Genomic DNA, 24,324 nt, shown 5'->3' on the forward strand with positions numbered 1-24,324 from the left:
TCATCTTTGTGGCCAGATTTAATTCTCGCAGGGCTTTAGCTTTGTTAACCCTAGCTGCTCGGATGGTTTCTCTGTATCCCTCCCAGGTGATGTGTTCACCCATGCAGGCCTCCTGGTGTTTTTGCCAAACTTCTTCTTTGTTGGAATGCATTGTTCCTGAGCTTGAATGGGGGGTGATCATTGAATATTAACCAGCATTATTGGGCCCCTCTTCCCTCCAGGGCTTTGTCACATTGTACTCTACCAAGCAGATCCCTTAAGAGGCCAAAGTCTGCTCTCTCAAAATCCAGGGTAGCGAGCTTGCTGTGCTCCTTCCTCACTGCTCTCAGGATCCCAAACTGCACCATTTCATGGTCACTGCTGAGGAGGTCACCTCTCCTCACTGTCTCTTCTCTCACTTGGAAAAGGAAGTTACCATCAATGCATTCCAGGAACCTCCTGGATTGCCTATGTCCTGCTGTGCTGTCCCCACAACAGATATTAGGGTTGAAATCCCCCATGAATACCAGGGATTGTGAATGTGATCCTGCTTCTATCTGTCAATAGATGGCATTACACTTTACCTTGATTTCACTAAACACTGCTATAAAGGCTGTGTTAATGGGGACATGACCTTCATTCAAAGAAAAAAAACATTTACTGAATATTGACTGTCTTTTCACTGAGAGCTTATCTTACCATCAGAGCTTCACGTAAAATGTAAGCAATTATAAGTTCATTCATCCTTTCACCTCTCTTCAGAAACCCTTTCACAAGATCAGTCACAGATCCACCATTGCACAGCTGCAAAATAAAATTGGAATATAAAAAGGAATTAAGAAATGTTGGAGCAGCCACCTGGTTTTATTTTACAGTAGTTTTTATATTTGTGCTTGCATGAACTCCTTATTAAACTGGCAAACCACAAATTTGTTCTTGCATCTACCATTAATGCAAACAACAAAAACAGCAACTTATGCCAACTCCTTTAACCACTTTCTGCATTTAATTCTGCTTGCCCAAATGCAAATACAGCAGTCTATTTTTTTGTTTTCCTATATAAGCAATTGCCTTTCACTGAAATGGAAGTAGCTTATAAAGCAATAAATTTGCTGTGAAAGCATGTTCTGTGGGGCACGCTAATTGCTTCTTATATTCATCATGTGCAACTCACCAGCAATGCGGATTATTACAGCATCAATTCTCAGGTACAAAAGCTACATACAATGTAAAATGGATTTCAGGCATCAGAAGGCAGGTGGCAGAGAAACTCCCCCAACAGGAAAATTTTCCAAGGGAAAAGTTACCTTCTTTGCCAAGCAGTATGTAATTTGTTGTGCAGAAGGACGTTATACACAAGAGACGGGCTTCATGGATGGCGATGAAAGCACAGTGGAAAGAGACGTCACGTTTATCACCAAAACCAGGTGGGTCATGGATGTAGGATAAATTATAGCCCTTGTGGAATCAGCCCTCTCAGCTCCTCGTTCAGATGCAGACAGCCACAACCTACACTTTCTCCTGCCTCAGTTGCAGACAGACTCCAGCAAGACCTGTCCCTTTGCTTCTGTATACACAAGAAGCACAGGTTTGACCTTGTGCTCTAAAGATTACCAGCAATTTAGCTTAGAACTGCAACATTTCATATGTTTATTCTTTTACCACTTAACATTTTCAGGAGGAAGAAGCAACAATTTAAGTCTGTAGCAGTTCTGTACCTGCAAAGATGAAATCAGTACTTGAAGTCTTAAACTATCCCTAATGATACCTACTCTGCAGCGCCTAAAAAAACTCATTGATTAGAGAGCCACTGCCTCTTTAAAGTAGTAGCTGCTTCTAATAAAACAATGAAATAATCTTTAAGTTTTACACTGTAACATCTAGTAGCTTTTTATACCAAAATAAATACCCACATAAGACATTTTATCAAAGTAGCACAAAATTGCAAATCCTTCTGACTGCAAATAGGGTAGCTTATTCATGATGGCATAATTTATCAATAAAATCTTCCAACGGTAGAACTCCAGACATTGGACACTTTTATATTTGATTTTTTTTTTTTAAATCTGTTCTTGTATACCTCTACTTTTTTTTTTTTTTTCTTTACTGTGCAGCAACTACAGAAAAGACTTGCACCTTACAGCAAAACCACTTTACATCCCTTTGTACCCAAACAAAACAACAATTTTCTGACTACTGTAGGAACCCTGGGTTGCACTGAACTTGCACTGCGTGAATGCCTACACAAATATCATTCAATAAATAAGTGCTGTGGTAAGATATTTCCCCCTGTCAGGTCAGTGAAGGCTGTGGTCTGATAAATGCTGAGATGTACGGCAGCAGTCTTGGTACTTGCTTAGTCTCACCCTCTAACTTCAGTGGGACAATATGTATGCTTAGAGAAGGGAAAAACTCATGTGCGTAAATGATGAGATTAAGTGCTTTGTGGGATCAGGGTCAGATTCCGAAGCAGGATTGAATTTACTGTCTTTAGGCATACTGGTCTGCCTTCTCCATTGCCTTTTTCTACTTACATTTTCTACAATGCCATTCACCTTCCAGAATCTCAGCTGTTTTAGCTTTGCCACATCACCGACATATTTAATCATACCCAATGGATGATGACAAGTCCAGTTCAATTAATGCACTTGCATTGCAGGGCACTGTCTGAGAACTGGCAAAACAGCTGTGAAATAAATCGCATAAATATAATCTGTAAAATATTTTTCTTATCTAATCTAACATTAAAATTTTGCTTTTTATAGATGGGTCTTCTATTTTGGTTACAGATCTGGATATCTGTTAGGCTTTCTGTGCGAGGCAAAGAGGACTAACACAGAAGTGATATATTCTTTCTGTAGATGGGAGAAGGAACAATACTCCAGAAATCACCTTCTTCAATATGTAGGTAGTAAAGCCAACACTGAATTTAATCGCCTGGGAAAACAGTGTTTATTTTCGCTTTAACATGTTGCTTTAACTAATTTTTCTACCAATCTTGTAAAATATAAGCATCTGTTATAACTATCTGTATTATTAGATAGAAATTACATAAAATACCAGGTGAAGTAAGGTACTAAAAACAGTAATTTCACATCAAACCAAAACTGAAAGTAGGTATGTAAAAGCTCAGCTGAGCAGGTCTTGAGCAGAATAACAAAAGTCACCCATATCACCGGGGGCGATCACATCTACAGTGAATCCCAAGCAGAGCAGCAGTTAGGTAGAGGTCAGCTGAGGATCTCATAGATAGAGGCTCTTGCATGCACAGGGCAATTTTTCTTTTGCTCCTTCTGTCTCTAAAAGATGTACTTCTACTTATAGCAGATGATTCGTATTTTTTCTGACCACCGCCACAGGAGGATGAGGCGAAATAAAGCTAGGTAATAGAATGGAAGCAGCTAACTGAAGGAAAAGGGATTATGAGAATACAAACCACAATTAGAAAAGCAGATTATGGCAGACACTGTATCTGTGTGCTCTGAGATGCGTGGGGCGGGGAGGGGAGGAACGATGACGACAAAGATGACACAGGTTAGCATTAACCTTGTTCTATTTTTCTGCAGGCCACACAAATCCTTGTGGGTAAACCATTGCCTCTGGTCTCATTTCTTATTCCTACTATTTATTTTTGCAGTTGAAGCTGCCACATGTCCCTATAACTGAAGTTCAAACAGTGACTCTTTTTCCTAAGACCATAAAATTACATATGTTTTCAATACAAGCTTATCATAAAAATAGCAAAAGTGTCTCTCATTATAAGCCAGTTACTGCTCTTCCCCCTCAAAACTACAGGCTACAGAAAACTACAATACTACTGCCTGATGCACTTCTGGACCATGCCTGTAGAAGCTCCTATTTTGTTGTTGCTATGTAGTAGGCAAGGAGATAAAGTATCCTTGGGAATGTTGACTAAAATCTGGACAGAGCCATAAAAACTTAAATAAATATTTTAAAATCACATTTTCTTAAATCATGCAGTCCTTCAATGAGATTATTGGATTAATATTACTTAGTAGTCCTGCCAGACTGGAAGTTTCCTGAGGTGCTGATAAATATTGCAGCTTGCATTTATGATTTCTGCAGCTTCTTAGTAGTACATTGTCGACAGTAAAACCTGTGCAACCTCCTACCAAAGTTACTGTGTATGAGTGTAGCTAACTGCAATGCTTGTACAACAACAAATCATGAAGGCAACAAAAATACATTAAAACAAAACAAAACAAAAAACAAAACAAAAACAAACAAACAAACAAAAACTTTCTTCTTTCCAGTGATCATCTAGAGAATAGAGGTGTTGGTAGCTATTATTTTGTTGCAAGCCACCCATTGTGCCAACTTGAAGGGGTAAATGGAAGTCTTTGGACTACGTAAAAGAAGGTGCAGAAGACAGAGACAAATGATTCCCAGAGGCACTCAGCAAAAGGATGAGAGGCAACAGCTACCAGCTGCAAGATGGTAGATTCCTACTGGACACCATGAAAGCATTTTCCCACTGAGAGTCCTTAAGATCTGGAAGACATCACTCAGCAAGAATGCAATATCTACATCCTTGAAGATACCAAAACCAGAGACGGAAAAGACCTGGTACAAAACTGTAACTTTGAAGTTAATCATCTTTGAGCAGAGGGATGGACCCAATAACCTCTGAAGGTGCTTGTCAAGCTGTATTTTTATATGGTTAATAATATTTGGATTTAAAAATACTCAGTCCCTAGTCTGGACATTCAGACAGACAGGAGAAAAGGACTAAGGAATTCTTGCATACTCAGAACTTGATAGAAGACTTGATCCATCTGAAAATGTGCTTATGACTTCTAGAGCGGTGACAAAGAGCTCCTCCCTTATGATTTTCTGGCACTCAAAAGGCAAAGACTCATACCAGGATGACACACAGTCCTCCACCCACCCATCTGCCACAACCTTGTGCTGCTATAATTGAGCTATTAGAATGCAAAGCTCTCTCCTGCAATAGATTGATAAAATAGCACGATTCTAACATGAAATGTCAGTTAAAATTGTCACCACATCACAGTCGTGCAGTTGTTCTTTTCTCTGAGTAGGTCTTACTCACTCTTCACCTGACCCAGCTGATACTTTTCTCTGTGCTCAGCTCTTCTGGTTTCTGAAGCCCACTGAATAACAATTCAAGCATCAGCTTCACTTTTAAGAGAACTATCAGTTGCACTTTTGTTAGGACTATTACAGCCTTTAATCATCCAGCTGCTCCTAATTTATGCATCTGTGCTGAGCTGTCAGGTGAAATTTGCTTGCATCCTGCAGTTGTCAAGGCACTTTCATCTTATTTCAGCAGCTTGGATTCGAACAGCTATAGTAACAACTACTACAGTTACTACTTGCCCCATCCTTACAGGCTGCATGGACAGAATTGGTTGGGTAACACCTCACACATGCACAACTTGAGGCATACACAAGTAATAGTTATGAAAAAGTAGCTTTGTCCCATCTTGCTTTATGTCTTCACACACAAGAATCCTAGAAGCATCTCAGGCACTAGTTTTTTTTTTCTCTCCTATTCTTTGATAGATCAATACATTTCAGCTGTTTCCCTGAGCAGGCAGTATGACAGTGCTGCCAGCCCCTGAGCTGGCTGTACCTTCCTTTTGGTCCTGGCTTTCTTAAGAAAAAAAAAGATCTGATCTGCTGCTGCTTTTTGGTCACAAAACTACAGAAACATGTATAAACAGGAATGAAAAGTAATTTAACCCACTGTATTTTCATTGTGTAGAGATCTAGTACCTTCAAGTGGTTCTTGACAGACACCTGGACTAACCTACTCCTAAAAATCTCCCAGTGAAGAAGATTCCCATTTAAGCAGCTGGTGGGTTTCACTTGCCCTGTAGTCAGGGCATATTTCCTACCATCCAACCCAAATATTCCTTGCTGACAATAAAACTGCTTTACTTTTACCCTTCCCTATAGCTTTTAAAAATAAATGGTTGTTTTTCTCTATTTAACATCTTCTCTGACTATAGAAGATGTTATATATGCTATATAATAGCATGACATGCTATTTTCCTCTTTTGTGGGCTGAAAAAAAAGTTAGTTGCTATAACCTTTTGACATAATATACTTTTTCTAAACACAGACTGTGTACAATTTGCCACTGATGTTTGTGAAATATTTTGCACAAGACTGAATATGGTATTCCTTTGGGAGTCTCAGCTGGGAAAAACTGGAGAGAAAACAAAAGAGAGAGAAACATCTGCACTTTGCAGATCCCATTTCTGCAATCCCATGGCCTAGTCAGACATATCCCACTTCTTCCTCCTATAGGGAGCAGTACTTTACATGTGTCTACTGCATTTATACCGTGATTCCAAGAAGTTCCTCAGTGTGTCACAACAGGGAATACGAAGCTATTCTCCAACGTGTCTGTAATTCAGCTAGGTGTCCATTTTGGACTTTTTATGCAGAATTTGTTTCCTCACCTAGGTTATTAATGAACAGAAACAGGCCAAAAGCTGATGCCCACTTGTGGTTTTCCCTGCCTGAAAGTGAATTACTTACCACTGTTCTTTGAGTAAAGTTTTACAAAAATTAGATTTTTTTATTGTGGAAGTTGCAGAAACTTCACATAAATGTTTTCCTCACAAGGATGTCACATGGAAACACAACAAATCCTTACAAAAGGCATGATGCCATCTATTGCTTTCCCCTTACAACACCAGTTATCCTGTTTCTTTCAGTACCTGCCCAACTATCCCACTTTCCTTCATTTTTTATGCTATTTCGCTAAGCACAGTTACCTACCAGTTTTCCAAGCTAGGTGAAGCAATCTTTTTGAAGGCCAATTACTCCTACTCCACTGCTCCACCAACCTTCCTTTCCTCAGGAAAATGAATGCAATTATCTTGGGATCTCTTACACTCAAATATCCTTCCATCTTCAACTTTTCAAAACAGAACTTGTCATTTAGAGCAGAACCAACCTCATATGGCCATTTCCAGAGTCATTTCCTTTGCCTTCTGTCTCCAAGAACTTGATGGACTCCATTTCTCACCACACTGGCTGTCACAGTCAGTTGTGACCAGATTAATTCCTGTTCTTTGCCTGCACAGTGTCATGTCTCTACAGCTGTCTACAGCCAAAGAACACTTTCCACTGACGTCTCATACCAACCACAGATACCATGGGTCCTTGACTTGGAGAACCACATCAGTTTCTTCGATGGGCCAAGTGGTTCAACATGCAGCTCTTGACTGTACAGCATATTTTTAATTCCACATCAAACAGAGGAAAGATGTGCATTGTGACTCCTATTTTTTTTCTAACAATAGTACAAGACAACCTATAATCAAAAGAAACTATACCAATGCTCTTGGCTTTTAGGTAAAGCTGATTGCTTTCAATTTAGCATGAACGAGACATGTCTCTGAAAGACATCTTTCCTGAGTTGTTATTTAGCTTCAGTGATCACAGTCCATGTGCTATTTGTAGTTTTGCTCTTTTACATCATCTAGCACCTTCAGGGCTGTTAGTCACTGCCTCACGGCTGTTTGTTTGTTGCTTCTGATATCTCCGCTTTCAGTTTGGCTTTTAACTTCTCATTTTCCTTGTCAAGTTCATGCAGTGACAACACAAGCACCCAGAGGAAAAGTTTGCCTGTTCCTTCTCAAGAAACGGTGTCCTTCAGTCTCTTCTTTTTCTCAGTCAGAACACAGAAGTCTCCACCTCACTCTGTGGCCAAAATAGAAAAGATCACATCTATGCCGATATTGTTTTTCCCTACATACAAAAGCTTGCAGCTTTTAAAATGCAGCATTTTATGATAATATATTTTGAGCTGTGGAAACACCAAAAGGGAAGCTTCTTATTTTAGTGATGGTTTCCAAAGCCTGTTTGTACTTTTGGACTGTATAAAGTCATCCAAAGATAACTCTAGGGCCTTAGTGTATACAAGAAACTTATTTCCCACTACATTTCCGTTCAAGGATCATTTTGCAAAATCAGACCTAGCTACTACAAAACCAAAAGACACTGGTCAGTAAAGAGTCCAGGACTTTCTGAACAAGCACAAGAGACAGTTTACCAAGATGGAACATTTTGATACAAAAACCTTAGTGCAAATCATCAGTTTATTTTCATTTATTATTTTACATAAGGAGCAATGGTAAAAATAACTTTCAGAATGCAAAAACACTCATTTAGGTAGGGAGAAAAATAGGAGCCTAAGTTAGAGATCAGTAACATCAAAAGAAACATTTCTACTGTCTGCTGCAAGCTTAGCTAAGGCTCCGGAAAACACAAGAAGCCTAGCAGTAAGGTGGGCTGAGTAACAGCAAGCACTTCACAGCTTCTATTGCCTGCTCAGAAGCACGTTGCCCTTGTTCAGTCCTTACCAATTACAAAATGTTTCAAAGCATCTTCCTCTTTTGTAGCCTCATTTCTATATGAATCAAGGTTCAGACAGTAGTTCCAAGCACTATCATGTCCACACTACACATAATTCATTTTATGTCTGTGTTCTTAGATGAAGACAATAATTTAGTATAATTCACTGTAATTTAAATGACTGCAATCAAAATCATCCCTATTGAGTCTGAAAGCATGGCTGGGAAAGCACGGATCGAAACAATGGGCCTTGTCTCCAGGCTCTTTTTACAAAAGGAGTAAAGCTGAAACAGACTTATCCTAAAGGCAATTCCTCTCCACTCAGCAGAGTGCAGGACAGGTCAATTTAACCACTCTCTGGAGTTCCCTGCCTCTCTCTGGTGACTGCAAAAGCAGCTATGGTGACTCAGTAACTGTGACGGGATCCTAAACCTGCAAGAATATTGAGAGGTACATACCAAAACATACAGAAAATTTTGTAAGAACCAAAAGGACTCTGAAATCAGAAGTGTTTTGTTTTGTTTTAAATGAGCTACTAGAATACTTAACTCAGAGAGATTAGCTCAAACAGTTGAAATCAAAGTGCTCTGTAAATCGACCTCCCCCTCCTCACAGCGTGCATGCAAGACAGGTCTTTGCTTTCAGGGTCTGACTCCAGCTAAGCCAACATCTTTCTGAGCTGCAACAAACTGACTTTCTGGACACCAGGAAAATTTTCTTTTTGGCAGTGCTGACACCTGTCTGCTTCCTGCACGTTGCAGCTTCTGGTTCATTGCTGTAGTGCTCTTCTCCCAAATTCTGCAGCCTCCAACCTCTCTGCCTGACAAAGAACAAGGAGGAAGAATCTCCCTCCCTGCAGACAAGTCCACTTGCTCCAGACACACCTTTTATAAAGGAATCCAACATACATGTATAAACTGAGAACAAAGACAGCAAAAATATCCCATTTGAATTTAAGCATTTAACCTTCAGGTGTCTAAATCAAAAAGAGAAAAACCCCACCCCAAGAATTCTTTTGATTGATGCTATCCCCAGCTAAAGCTAAAGAAAGCTTGCTGATGTAGGATTTAACCTATAGCTGCACAAATTCATTTCTGATTAAAAATAACCTCATATCTTTAATAAAGTTGTAATAAAAAATATAGAAGGCAAAGTAATGTTAAATATTAGAATAGAGAGCATAGTATTCACATGCTACTTAACTACATAGTGGAATAATAAAAATTTCCTTTTTCTCTGTCTCCCCTTCTGGTGGCAAAGTTGTTAGAGATTTATCATACCAAGCTTTTTGCATTTTCTATATTCTTCAGCAATGTGGGCCGTAATATATGCTCAATGGCTGCCTAAAAGATGTGGACCCTGCAAACCACAATGTAATATAAAATACTCATCTTGCAGAAAAAAAATACCAGTATTTACTAAAACTTTGAAGCACAAAATAATAGTTGTAGCCATACAACTTTGATCTTGGGAAAATGGGATATAATTCAAGAGTGAAAAATTGCTATAATTGGGAAGCAAAGAGGTACACATTAGAAATGGAGAAATCAAGGCTGATTCAGATGTGTAATGGATCAAATTATTCAATGTTGGTCAGAGTGGAGCAATTATAACCACAGACATTGCTGAAAAATGATCCACATTGAATAATATGAAAAAGCAATTTTCAATTGTTTAATTTTTCTTCTATATGTGTCATTTGGAAATACCTGATGTTAGACAAATCACAACTCCCTTCCCCTCCAACACTCCCCCACTGAAAAAAGAACTTTATTTTCCACTACGCTTACTTTCTGAAAGATGATTGTTTTAAACTAAATCTCCCATCTAAAAAAAAAAAAAAAAAAAAAGCATACCTGCTATTATAGCATTTTATTAGACAGACCAACTTCCATACAGTGTGTTTTCAAAACTCCACCACGTTTTCACACCTCCATAAACCTGCCTTTATTGTCTCGGATAGTAACACCTCTGTGTACAGCAACTGTGGTATCTAACAAAGACATACTGCAAGCTCTCAAAAGGAAAATCCCAAATAAATTACGCCTCTGTACAAATCAGAAGATCCACTATTTAACATAAAAGAGAAGTATTCTATACAGTAATGTCTTTATTGTTGCTAGATAGGCTCATCTCTTTGAAAGACAAAATGAGACCACCAGCACCTTTCTGTGCATTCCCTCAGACTCCTGAGTCACTCCAGATGTGGTGTAATACTCACAGAGGCCTCCAGTTTCCATATTCCTACCTGTTCCTTACAAGTATTGTTATTTTAAGACAAAATCTTCACCTGATGAAGTTCAGCAGCTTCACGAATCACACCCTTCCCTTGCTCCAAACCTATGACAGGTCCCCATGCCCTTTCAGACTAGGGCAGGATATAGGACTGAGGTAAAGGCATTGCATTCCTGGTCAAGGATTATTCAGATAAACAGCTTTTAAAACATATTGATCTGCTTACCTAGCACAGAGCTTATTAATACCCCTAAAGAGCTCATAAAATCACAATTAGTGAGTCAGAAGTAAATACACTGTTACCCACTGCAAAATTTCAGGCGAGCGTAAAAGTAGACAGTTTCTTTTCCAGTTTCTTGTCTCTTCAAGTTTTACACCACCCGGTCTGCCCTCCATCAAACAGCTGAAGTCTCATCCACGTTAAGCCATACAACAGTGACAGAAATACTTGAATGATATATCTCTATCCTTCTTAATGTACATGTATCTCAAGGTAGGAAAGAGACCTGAGTTTCATGACATTGTTACAGTTGTCCTGATCCTAGAAGTTCTTATTGTGCTTCTGGCAATTTCAGCCAACACATACACACACTGATACCCCGATCTTGCTTTGGATGGTGGTTGCTTCTCTTTTGTAGCAAACCTCACTGCAACCTTGAATTTTAGGGACATGGTTTAGTGGGCAATATTGGTGGTAGGGGGACAGTTGGACTAGATGATTCAGGAGGTGCTTTCCAAGCTTAATGATTCTGTGATTTCTATGCACTCAGTACCTCGCTCTCTAGTTACAAAACAGCTCCCTTCCCCAATGCAATGCAGTACCTAGACCTGCTGGGATTCACTTCTTTAGATGCATAACCTTACTCCACACACAGGACAGTATATGACAAAACAGAGGATTTGTTTTTTATTTTGAATAAGGACACACTTCAGTGAGTTTCACCATATATTAGAATTAAACATGGTGTCTAAAAGGCAACATGAGAGACTTCCATGTAAAGTAGGTCAGTGAAGGATCCAAAATTATTAGCCACACTAGATTTGGCCATTAATTACTCTCATTTTTCTCAGTCTGACACGTATGTAAATCATGCTGTCACTGTTCATTTATGGATCTGTGAGGAAAATTTATACATATTTCATGAATACTAGGGCTCTGTCTGGGACTACAGTCAGCATTTGCAAACATTTGGAAGCATCTGATTTGCTAAACTCCTCTTTCCAAATGCAAGAGTGCAACAGCACAGAAATTCACTCAAGGCCACATGCATAGCAGCAGGTATACTGCTCATCTTTCATTTCTTTATCCAGGAGTTATTGCAATACTTTCTTGAAGGTCTTGGAGACTGCTTACCCCTAACTAGCCACCTTTGACCATGCATTCTTCCCTCAAATCCTCATGCTGGCTGCCACTTCTCACTTACACCAGACATGAGCTAGCTGCTTTTACTGTCAAGACCCATGGCAGTCCTAATACCTTTCCTTAGGTAGTAGCACATCTACTCCTATCTTTACAATGCTGGTATCCATCACTGGCTAATTGTCAACGTGGCATGCTTTCTTTTCTGCTTTGAAGGAGCAGCCAAAACAAAAAGAAAACCTCACCACTATCCTTCAAATCCTTCTTAATAACTCTGCTGCAATGCTGACAAATGCTTGCAGATGCTTGAGATCACAACTGACTTCTGTTATCCCCTTGGTTCTCCATTTCAAAGTCCATTTCTTGTTTTAAACTTTGATGTAGCCCCCCCTGCAACGAAAACTGATTTTTAGTATTGGAATGGAGAAAGTAACTGATATTTTACACATCCTGCTGGACTCTCCAACTCTTGGCAAATTCACGAGTGGAAATTCTTCTAAAAGATCCACACAGAAACATAAAGGACTTGCATTATGGGCTCTCAGCTTGTTACATACTCAGCATATGTAAGTGACTTACCAGACAATGGCAACTGCCCTTATCATCGCTAATTAAGACTACACCAAAATGTCTGACTTCTCCCCAGGCTTGCTGCTCTCTGCTTACCATACAGATTTCCTTTGAGAGTCATGTTTCGTTAGATAGGTTTTCTCACAGTTACTAGCATTTTAGCTAGATTGTAGCTCAGGCAAGCCACTAGGAACAATCTAGTTGCAATGGACCTGTTACCCTGGTACAGCAGGCTGTCAGTTTGGTATGCTGGCATTTTATTCATTTTTTTCCATATGAGACTACTTAGACAATTGTTAGAGTAGAGGTTAAATGGTATCCACACAATGGATTTGTACTGGTCTGTGGTTGGGAAAAGACTGCCATATGAACTGGAGCACTACAATTTTCTGTGTTCAGTTTAATTCAGGCTCTTAGGGGTTCTATTTACTGGGTTTAATGATTCTGTTCTTCCTTAGAAAAAGAAACACAAATAGAAGTGTCCCATGGACTTAAAAAGATAATTTAAATATTTATACATTTTAAAAGTTTCCTTCTCAAGTTAACTTTAAAAGATCAAAGTAACAGTTTTGAATTACTTCATGCAGATTTTAAATCTGCAAATACAGCTGCCAACTGGATAGCAATAATCCTTCTGTAATTCTTTTGAGTTATCAGCATCTGATCAGCAGGTTCAATTAACATCAAGAAACACATAGAAGATCAAAAAAAGTCTACCAATTGTCCTGTAACAATGTAGAATGATACAAATTATCGTTTTGTTTCTCTATTTCTTTAATCCTTTTATTTTCCCACCTTAAAAGGTTGAAGGAGTGGAGAAGGCTAATGTCACTTCAGAGAAGCAGGTTACAAAGCACAAGCTATTCTACATTTTCACATGATTACTCCACTGAAGATTACACTGAAACAAGAAAAGGTTCTACATGAGAACAAAAATTAATCAGGTTGATTTCAATCTGGAATGTGCATAATTGATACCCATACAGATTGCACTACCTCAAGTGCTGTTGCACTTCTCAAGTATTGTTTGTGAAGGTACTTTTTAATATTAGAGCTGGTCAGAAAACAGAGCATGCAGTCAAATGGAAAGTTTAACATATTTTCCTTCTCAAATGAACAGGGTTCAAAACTTCTTACCATAAATTCAAAAATATTTTGTTTTGGAAATGCTTTCATAGCATTGAGAACAGTGTTTTCTAGTATGTGGAATATTATACACAGTAATAATTATGTAATAATGACAAAATTAAAATTGCATGCTCTAGGAGGAAACTGCAGAGCATGACAGTATATCATCAGGTTTAGTGTGAGCATATACGGACAATAAACAGAATAGGCAGGGACACTTAATACAACCCGTTTGCTGGACAGCATGAGGGAAATGGACTGCAGAAATTGGACAGACTCACGCTGTGCTACATGGACCATTGGTCTAACTCAGTAGGGCACTGCAAATATTCTTAAAATGTTCACATACACACATGGAAGACCGAAACACCTAAAAAAGATGCTTTGACAGTCTTCTTGAAGTTCAGCACAAAGGTATTTATTTCTATAACTTCTTGGCAATTTCCTCCATCTCCAGCAATCATTTTTTATGCTTTTATTTTCCCACCTTAAAAGGTTGAGGGAATAGAAAAGGCTAACTGTTTTTAGAGAAGCAGATTCCAAGCACAAACCGTTCTACATTTTCACATGATTTCCCTGCCAAAGATCACACTAGAACAAGAACTCCAGAGGTTCCTACAAAATATTTTGATATTACAAAATTGAATGTTTGGATGGGAAGTTGCTCCATCTGAATGTCTTCCTCTACCAGGCTGTTCTAACTCAAAACAAAACAGAAATATCTTACTATAAAAATAAAAATAATGGATGTTTTTCCTATTTCCTAAGCACAAAAAGATATTGAGAATGATAAAACAAACTAGATCACTTATGTGACTCAGAAACCCAAGCATATCCCAAATATGACAAGCATAACTGTGTGTCTTTTGGAGACAGATTGAGATGATTCTTAAAGTTCTACCCGATCTGTGTAGGAAATGAACTATAAAAATAAGTTGCATTATGATCCTTAGCCTTGGGCTGACAACAGTAAAAGCTGTATAATACCTCCTATTTACCTTGCTGTTGTACTTTCAGCCTTCAGTCTTGGTAGTTCTTTGCAGCATGTTTCAGGCAAGGGCTGTGATACTTGTTCTCCCCACCTGCCCTTAACCTGCACACTTTACCTGTAAGATCCAATATGATGTGCCTCTCTGCTCCATCTTCCATCAGCTAATTTCCAATTACCTTAGATCTATTCTCTTCCTAATTAACAGCCACAGCTGAAACAAATGTGTTATAGCACACTCTGCCTTAGCCGTGCCATCATGCTGATGCCTGCTGACACAAAACTGCTAGGCTGATTCATCCCAAGTATAATACTTAAGTGGTTTCTTTTCAACACAGACTCAATAGGCCAATTTCTTCTGCCTACATCTCTGGAAACACATGACAAGGCTTAAAAAAAAAATAAAAAAAAATCCTGGCAAGAATCCTCTCTAGCAGTATTCTTTATAATAAATATGATTCGAACAGCATCCACACAGGGGCAGATGTTCAGCCTAAGTGCAGCCTACAGAAAGAAAGGCATTACTGAACTTAGTCAAAACTACTGTTATACCATATAGATGTATTTTTTACTTAACATTCATTCCTGTAGGTGGTTTCCTTAAAAACAGTGAATTGAGCAAGTTTTTTTTTAATTTATTTTTTGTAATAAAATAACTTAATTACATAAAAAGCTCTTGTATTGCTTTCTTTTAGTTTATTTACTTAATTCTTATTCTATACCAGTCTCAAATTTAGGTCCTCATATTAAGATAAACACTATTTGGTAACTTTATTTTCCTACAAATACACTACTAGAATGTCAAATACAGAAAAAGTGTTATGAGAAAAGGTTGTTCAACTTTATTTTTCCATGTAATCGTTATGCAAGTTTTTTAACTGATTAGACTTACACTTAAAGGCTAAATCAAAGCATGAGATTGACTACATCTCTCTTGATACTTTATTACATCAAGAAAGTAATTGTTTTTTAATTGTTTCTTTTAACATTTTTTTTTTTTTAAATGAGCAATAGCTCCTGCTCTCCCAGAAGCACATTTCCAGCTCACAGCACTGCAACTTCAAAATGCTTTACAAGATCATTTAGGTAATCCACACATCAGCACAGAGACAGAACAATACAACAAAGAAAATGAAACTCAAATATTCAATAGAAAACTAGGAATTTCACTTCAAATTAGAAAAATATTTTCTATAAAGATACATGCTATTAGGCAATTCATAAGTGAAGAGATTAGGAAAAAATGTTATGTTTACCCTGCAACAGATCTTTCCCATCATTTTGAAGCAACTGGTTTTGTCACCTACAGATACAAACCGTCAGATGACCTAAACCAATAGGTCAGATTCTAATACCATTTAATTGTAGGTAAATAATTCTTGATAGTCATCTGTTTTAATGATTTCTATTCAGAAGTATCTTCAACCTGAATTGTGAATCCAGCGCCTCATTGTTGAGATCTTCACCAAACAACCTTACAGGGAGCAGCAAATAAAAATGGTAATTTTAGATAAAAATTGAATGTACAGCTATCTTGTCCTGGAATTTGAGAGTACAGGTTCAATAGGTAACAAGTCAAGTAAGGATAGATTAATCCTGGAAAACAGAGATAAAAAGTGGGGTGGACTATTTTACACCAAGACATGAATAACCTCATCATAAACCCATCCAAGGTCATTTTCAGTGTCCAGAATATCTAATAACTTACAACTAACATGACAATTTTATGATAATTCAGATATTTGGGACTAAAAAAAACTCACAAGAATCCTTTACAACACTACAGGCAATCTTTTTGGCTACTTGGCCAGTTCTGGCTTCAAAACTGGACCTCACAGCCACTTGCCATAGCTTAGTACAAATCCAGTTAGTAACTTCTTCCTCCCCCAAAACCAAACATGATCAAGTCCAATATAAAACAGCAACACAGAACTATAGGGTACATCAAAAATCATCATACTGTAGTCTTCAGATGAATTTCATGGTGATCAATCCGATGTCCATGATCACAGTGGTTTTGCACATTGCTGTACTACCTCATTTCCATTTAACCATACCAGAACTATTTAATCCTTGGCAGAAGGATTAGGCTAGTTATTTGAGCCTCAGAAATGGCCATACAGATGCCTATATGTAATCACCTTTCTCTACAGTTACCTTCCTCTCATAACAGAGGTACCACTTCTGGTTCAGAAAAATCTCTAAACTCTCAGTTGCTGAACTGCTAGGAGAGCATTTTACAGAATTCTCCCATGCTTCATAAGCATGTTAACATGTTACTGATTTGCTTTGTCCCATAGTATTCCACAGATATCTACAGCTGACCCCAGTCAGACACAGGATACAGGCTAGATGGACCTTCATCCCATTAAGACAAATATGGGCACAGGAATAGCCATACTCTGTTGCATTCACATGCAACAGTGATAGTTTTACATGACTGTTATACTAGAAATGTATAAGAATTTCACAGTACAATTCATGTAAATAATGTCTAAAACAGAATTAAGAAAAAAGAATTCTGAAAACTATCTTCCCAGATGAGCTTATTGTTATGTAGTGTGGGACGTGCCTTTGAGAACTGAGGATTTCCCTCTTCAGGAAAAAAAATATTTCATCACATCTACATAGAGTCAAATACTCCAAAACCAGCAAACAAACAAAAACAAACAAACAAAAAACCACACCACAAATCCAAACCAAACCAAAAAAAAAAAAACACAAAACACAACAGACTCCAAAGCAATAAGTCTCTATAAACTAAAGTAAAAACTAATTGCTGCCGTTATGAATTTATACAGATATTAGTTAAACAAAAACAAACAAAACCAAAACCAATACCAACAAACAACACACAAAACAAAATAACTACAAAAAAAAAAATACTCATAAATTTTAAGACACCTATATAGCTACTGTGAAAAAACAATCTGCAATGGCCCTGTAAAGCTGCATACAAGCTGAAAGGAAAGTGATACACCGGAGGAACCTATGCCATAACAGGTTTCTTTCACAGATCTTTGTATTAGAAGTATAGATTCACTAAAGTCACTGCTAGAAATTTATTTTTCTACTCATGTATACGTACACATACACACACCAACTGAAATTCTTTGTACTCATGGATCTGCATGTGCAGCGACAGAAAGCTTCCAAGACTATTCCACCCAACCCACAGTGGCACTTGTACATGTGCAGCATAGCATGTGAAGAGTAAATATAAAACTTGTATGCTATATGTAGCTTGTGTTCTTCACATCAATAAAATAACTCCAAGCAAAATATATAAGTTAAAATATAAACTCTTGACTGTTCCTCACAGTCTGTTCTATCCTAGCTCTTTGGCACTCATCCTTTACAGGCCAGAAGTTTCACAGATGGAGTCTCAAATGCCCAGCAGACACAACAGAAGTTAGATTTTACAAAGATGCTTACTACACAAAAGGCTGACATCTTTTGATGTCAGTCTAACCTAACAATTTATTATCAATTCCAGTGCAAACTATCCTAAAACATATTCCCAATGCAATTCAGAATTTGGAAAAGCTTTAGAAGTTTTTTTGTTTGTTTGTTTTTAGAACTTGTTTTCAGGATTAGATAACACTTATCTGAGATATTTGGCAGAAGGATTACATTTGTGTAGCTGGCATTATAAAACACAACTAATTCTTCAATCTCAACCTTATCAAACAACGATCAAACATCATCAAGGAAGTTTTTGCAGAACAGATTATAGGAAACCTACGAAAATAGTAGTAATCAAGTTCTTTGCTTCTAGATTAGTCAAAATTAAAGACTGAAATACATAAATTACAGGTCTTACCTTGCTCTCATGCCATTTGGGGAAATCCTGTTGCTTTCAACAGTATTTGGCAAGTAGAACAGGCTTCTACCCTTGTTCATTTGTCTTATTTGTATATTTATGTGCATAAAAAAAACATAACTCATTTCTACCATTTATTTTTGAAAAAAATCACCATAGCAGTTCCTTTACCTGTTATATCATATCTTAGTCATATTTAAACAAATACTACAGAAGGAAGATTCCCATGACACACTTTTTCTCAAAGAAAGATCTAAAGTGGCAAATCCTATCAAGTCCTATTAGCATTTACATCCTAATTCTGAAGACACAGTATTAGCCGTATAAAACACCTAACAAGAATACTGAAATCAGATCAGAACATTAATTCAAAACACTGACAAAACTAAACAGTATTTATCACTTCACATGCAACCACTCCGAAGGAAGCCATCAAACAGAAAACTTGCATCTCATTCATTGTGTTCATACTCAACATAAGAATGCTGACTTGAAGATTTTTTTTTTTCCAAATTATTTACCTCAAGAACAAGCCAAAGCTGGTCTCCGTTTTTCACATCTTTCTTATAGTACATGCCATAGAATTTGACTACATTGGGATGATCAGAGAGAGCTTTCAAAATGTTGTATTCAGCTTCAATTTCTTCATCAATATCCTGGGATCACAAATGAGAAATACATAGGAGTTAATAAATAATAAAAGCAATTAAAAAAAAAAAAAAGTTCTCAGGCTATTCAAATCTAGTTTGAAATAATGCAAAGAGAAAAAAAATAATAAAACAAATAAATCCAAGTATTAATGTGCCATTTGCAGAGCTACAAAGCTTGGTTTTGTTTACTTAATGAAAGTCGTGTTTTCTTTTCCTTGGTCTTCTGCCTATTTCAACTAACAAATGCACAGGGTATGGCAGAGGAGCTCTCAGAAGAATGGGCAAAGAACATTTCAAGTTGAAGCCTGTGCAATCCACAAGTGTATAGCTGCAGACTGATGAGTTTTTGGGAACTGCATGCAGATGCCTTGGGAAGTCAACAGTTACTTCTCCAGTCTCAAGGCTATCTCCAGCCAGAGAAGGTGCAGCTGGAACTACCTTGCTACCACTCTGTTCACAAACAAGTATGACTGCAGCCACATCTTACTCATTTATCATTCCACTTTCTGGAATCATCTGTGAATTCTTCTCATTTTCTGCTATCATAGAAATTGGTGATATCCATGATTTCTCCAGTTTTTCCACTAAGCTGAATACTGGCATTTTGGTCAGTATGTTTTATTGTTTTGTTTGTTTTTTAAACAGACCTCATGTTTCTTACATAATGAGGCAAGTCCATTTGGAGGCAAGACTTGACAACTGATTGTCATCACATGCACCAGGAACTGTGCAAGGCTCTTCAGGCCAAATACACGTACAGATGCTAGCAACTGTGGGCACCAGACAAGTCAGGTAACCCCTTTCACCTATGCACTAAAAGAGCTCATTGAGGGATGTTTTTAGACTGTTTTCATCATACTGAGAAAACATTCAGTCCATCTAGGTCATGTTCTGCCATGTAGAGGCAGAATAGCTGTAGTCATTTTCCCTGCATTTTTTAGATCTTGAAAAAGCATGGATAGCAAACCTGTTACCAAATTTAAAAAGCTTTTAATACAATTTGCTATTTACAGACAAAAAAAAAAATAAATAGACAAATCACTTGTAGAGGGAAGCTACTCATGAAGTGCACTATCCATATGAATGGATTTCATACCAATGAAAGGCACCTACTCAGTGCTGAAAACCTTTATCACATGCCTCACCACCACCGAATGGAAGTGACTACAGGGGTGAAAAGGGTTGCTTTGTAGTCCTAATGAATGATAATCCTATTTTTTTTTCACAACATAAGACACCTGTGCCTAAGAGGACACCTGTTTCCTATGCAGGTCTCTCCAACACTAAATCCAAGTAAAGCTCCTCACGTTAGCTTGGGCTATTTTTTTTTTTTTGGACTGACCTCAAAGAACTTCCCTTGTCACCAGTATCTTCAGGAATTGGGTTGTTAAAATTTCACATTGAGCTTATGTGAATAAGTCTTCTTACAAAAAAGAGCTTTAGAGATTTTATTTTTATTTTTATTTTTTTTTTGGGAGGGGGAGAGAGAAGGGAGGAGGGTAGAGCAGGGGAGAGGAGGAAAAAACAGCGGAAGTTTTCCTCTATGTCAAAAAAGAAGGAATTCAATATAAGTGAATTTTCCCACAAGCACAACGCAGAACACAGCCAAAAAAATAACAAGAAGGAAGGAACAACCAACCAAGGTACTGGAGGGAACAGAAGGACAAAAATGGAAAGAGACAAAGATAAGAGGGAATGAGAGAGAGAGAGAGCATCTGGTAAAAACAAAAGGACAAACTGAAAAGAAATCAAGTCAAAACCAAAATACACACAAAGCATACAATAGCCCTAGCTGCCTTGGGGAAATTGGAAGAGAATTATCCACTGTCCCACTGTGATGTAATAGATATTTCTGTCTCCTGAGGGGTACTCAGATTTTGAAATTTTTACCAATATGAGGAGAAATGAAAAGAGGGATATGAAATGAATAGAATATTTATTCTATACATACTAAAAAAAAATCTTCCTTTGCATTTTATGAAAAAAGACAACTTGATATATTTGGTTGAATTTAATATATTTACCTGCATAAAACATAGCTAAAGGGAGAGCCTCTTCCAGAAACAGTAGACGGAATATTTTCACGTGAACTTAGATATAAGGTATCTTGGCTAAGAGTCTTAAAGTACAATGGTGCTTACTTATAGCCCTAAGGACAAGACTAAGATGTTTTCAGTTCCATCTTCATACATAGTCATTTCAACACCTTCGCTTTCTTGTTTCAGTTGCAAAAATCTGAGGTGTTATTTAACATAAAGAATCTAAAAGGCCTAAAGAGATTTAATGTGAAATGCTTATTTCAGTTTTGTATCACCCCTGATAATGTAGTTTCTTAAATTGGTATTTCCAGATTGAATTAAGTAATGTAAAAGCATGTTTCTGCTCTATTCTTCAGTCCACCTCTTACACGTTGCTCATTTCTGAAACCATCTTTAAAGAAAAAAATAGTAAAATTCAAAGAAAACATATAAACTACCTTTTTCATCATTGCAATGGCTCCCTCTGCAGCCATTAATAATACTTTCAGTTTAAACAAAAAGGTCTGGTTTTATAACTTTCACTCCATTTCTAATATGGGATTGCCATTTTATTACCAACATGGAGATACAGCTGCTACTTTAGAACTCCTGTGAATAGGAGGGGGAAAAGAAGAATGGTGTCAGAAAGAAAAGGAGAATATGTTCAGTTAAGAATTCAAGTCTTGTGCTCTGATGTTGACTGAATTATTGACTTTCCACTACATATCAGTATCCTTGGCTCACTTGTTTGTGCACTGAAAAAAACACCTTTAATATAGGCAATAAAAAAAATCCATGTGAATATTTGTCAGAAGAAAAATCTAGTTTTAAAACAAAACTAGAATTTTAATATAAGTAGATGCCTTTTTTGAATAATATTGGGGTATGCTGAAAAAGAAAATTTTCAGTGCTTCCAGTTCAATATTCTCAGTTCATGGAAATTCTGGGTGACAACTTACAGGGTTTTCAGCAGCTGAGATGAACAGAAGTTTAAGAGTCTCAACTGACCAAGAAGAAAATTTTAAACTGCATGCTTTTACAAAGAATCAAGAAAAAAAAAAAAGGACTTTTAAGTAAACTATTTCATTAAAATTGGGAATCTGTTATACCTTAATATTTTTTTCTTTCTTCTGTATCCACTGTTTTTATTTCTTCTGGCTTCTTCATATGCTACTTCTTTATCTCCTATTTAATCTGTTTCTCTTTCTTTTAGCATCATCTTTACTTCCTCTTCTTTCTCTCTGTATTTATCTTCTACCCTTTTCTTATAGCCTCTAAAATGTACAGAATGTTGAAACTTGACCCGAGTCCTTCAGAACCAGTTGCCTGTTAAGAACCATTCCTGAACACTTGTAAAACAGATTAAAGCAGAAACATTTCCTGACATACTGGCATTATATGAACACCAACTGCAAGAAAGTCCTCTATTCATTGTAAACGTGCAAACTTAGTTTACAGAAAGCAATAGAGTCCAAACAGTTTCCAAGGCATCTGAATTCACCAAGAGCCTTATTGCTCAGCTGCAAACCACATTTACTTCGGGAAAGGTATGTGATACTGCATTGAGGTTAGCCTCCTTTTGTTGTTTTGAAAGTATACTGAAATGAAAAACAGAATAACAGGAAACAGCAAATAAAATGCAAGACAGAATGTTTTCACATTTTGTGGACATAAAGGCCACGGGAACATAATGAGACATGGTGTGACACACAGTGGTTCACACAACACAGTGTGCTTTTTTCCAGCTGCCCAGAGAATTGTGCATTGGAAGCACATGCCTCACATCAAAGCATATGATTGTAGCAGGGTCACAGAGCCAGACTGGAAACACCTCCTCTTGCCACTACAGTGTCCTTGCTGCTATGCAGTCCATGAGTCCAGCTTATGCTCACACACAGCAGCATCTGCTCCACAAGACCTATGAGCCCAACAGAAATTGTAACACTGTGCTGAGAGTGCAAAAGGTGAGCTCAAAGGGGCCACTTCAAAAAAAGGAATAGCTCCTTGTCTATGCTTAGCAGGTTACTGTTCTCAAGAACAATCTCACACCACACGTAGCCATCACCGAAGTCAATGGAGTTCACCTTATGAACCAAACTAACATTCTTCCTTACTCTTTGAGCATTAATCTGCCTCCCAACAACTGTCAGTTTTTGAGTACAAAAGCCCTCTACTACATAATTCCACATCCCCATCACCTGGTGCTTTGTGTGTAGGAGTTACTGCCTTTGTATTTTCCATTTGAAAAGATGGATCTCTAAGTGTTTTGGCACATTCTGAAAATTCAGAACCAATAATAACAAAAAGAAAGTATGTTGTTTTATTTTTAAAGTGTCACTCATAGCACTTAACCCAGCTAAAAGCACATACTCAAAATAGATGCTTGAAGGGACATTTAAGACACTTAAAAATGCATAGCTTCCTTACTGGCTAGCATGTCAAAAAAGGAACAACATTAAAAATATAAGAAACTAGGACTCTGGTACATGTATTTAAAAGGAAAATAAGCAGGTCTATAGTTGAAATTAAAAGATAAGCAAGGCGGAACCAAAAGTAGAATAGAGTTTAGGTCTATTTCTGACTTCTACCATATGCGACCACTTCCGAGATCACTCATGATACTGAAAAAATGCAGTGATAGCTAGAAAATATATTTTACTTGGCAGGTTGGAGCTATTGATTCTAATGTAAATGACCTACTGAGATTTTAAGAAAAAGAAAAAATAATACATAATGCATTCAGTTACAATTAAATAAGTACAAACAACAGTAATTTAAGTAGCTTACATGAACAGGATCCAAGATTTTGACTGCTGCTTTGCTGCCATTTTTCTTATTTAATACCTTGAAAACTTTTCCATATGTTCCTTTGCCAATAGTCTCAATTATTTCCCAGGTATCTGAGGGGTCAGGAAAGCTATCAAATATGATTGTTTTCCCAGTCAACGGAAGCATCTCAAATGATGGCTCCTAGGAAAAATTAAAAATTTCAGCATTCAGTGAACAAATGATTATTCACAATTGGTTTCCTACATATATGAAAACAAATATGTATTCCAATCTCTAACACTAAAAATGATGTGGGTTTTTTTTGTTTGTTTGTTTTTGTTTGTTTGTTTGTTTGTTTTTTGCTTCCATGTAGTGTAGGAAAGCATAACAAAGAATAAGTTTGCACTTAATATAGGTACTTAACATGGTCAACACAGTATCAAATTAGT

General features: G+C 37.3%; 1 protein-coding gene across 1 annotated transcript in view; it reads right to left on the minus strand.

Annotated features, from left to right (window-relative positions):
• Window positions 1–24,061, minus strand: part of LOC309874544 (myosin-IIIa-like) — a gene marked incomplete at both ends in the record, with an annotated part of 40,234 nt that extends 16,173 nt beyond the window's left edge. Inside the window, 3 exons of the mRNA XM_082752792.1 lie at window positions 679–783; window positions 18,960–19,094; window positions 23,894–24,061. Of these exons, the coding sequence (XP_082608918.1) occupies window positions 679–783; window positions 18,960–19,094; window positions 23,894–24,061 (408 nt within the window). The remainder of the gene's footprint in view (window positions 1–678; window positions 784–18,959; window positions 19,095–23,893) is intronic.
• Between the last annotated feature and the right edge of the window lie 263 nt (window positions 24,062–24,324).

Source organism: Aythya marila (assembly GCF_965140915.1).
Source record: "Aythya marila genome assembly, chromosome: 2".
Classification (NCBI taxonomy): Eukaryota; Metazoa; Chordata; class Aves; order Anseriformes; family Anatidae; genus Aythya; species Aythya marila.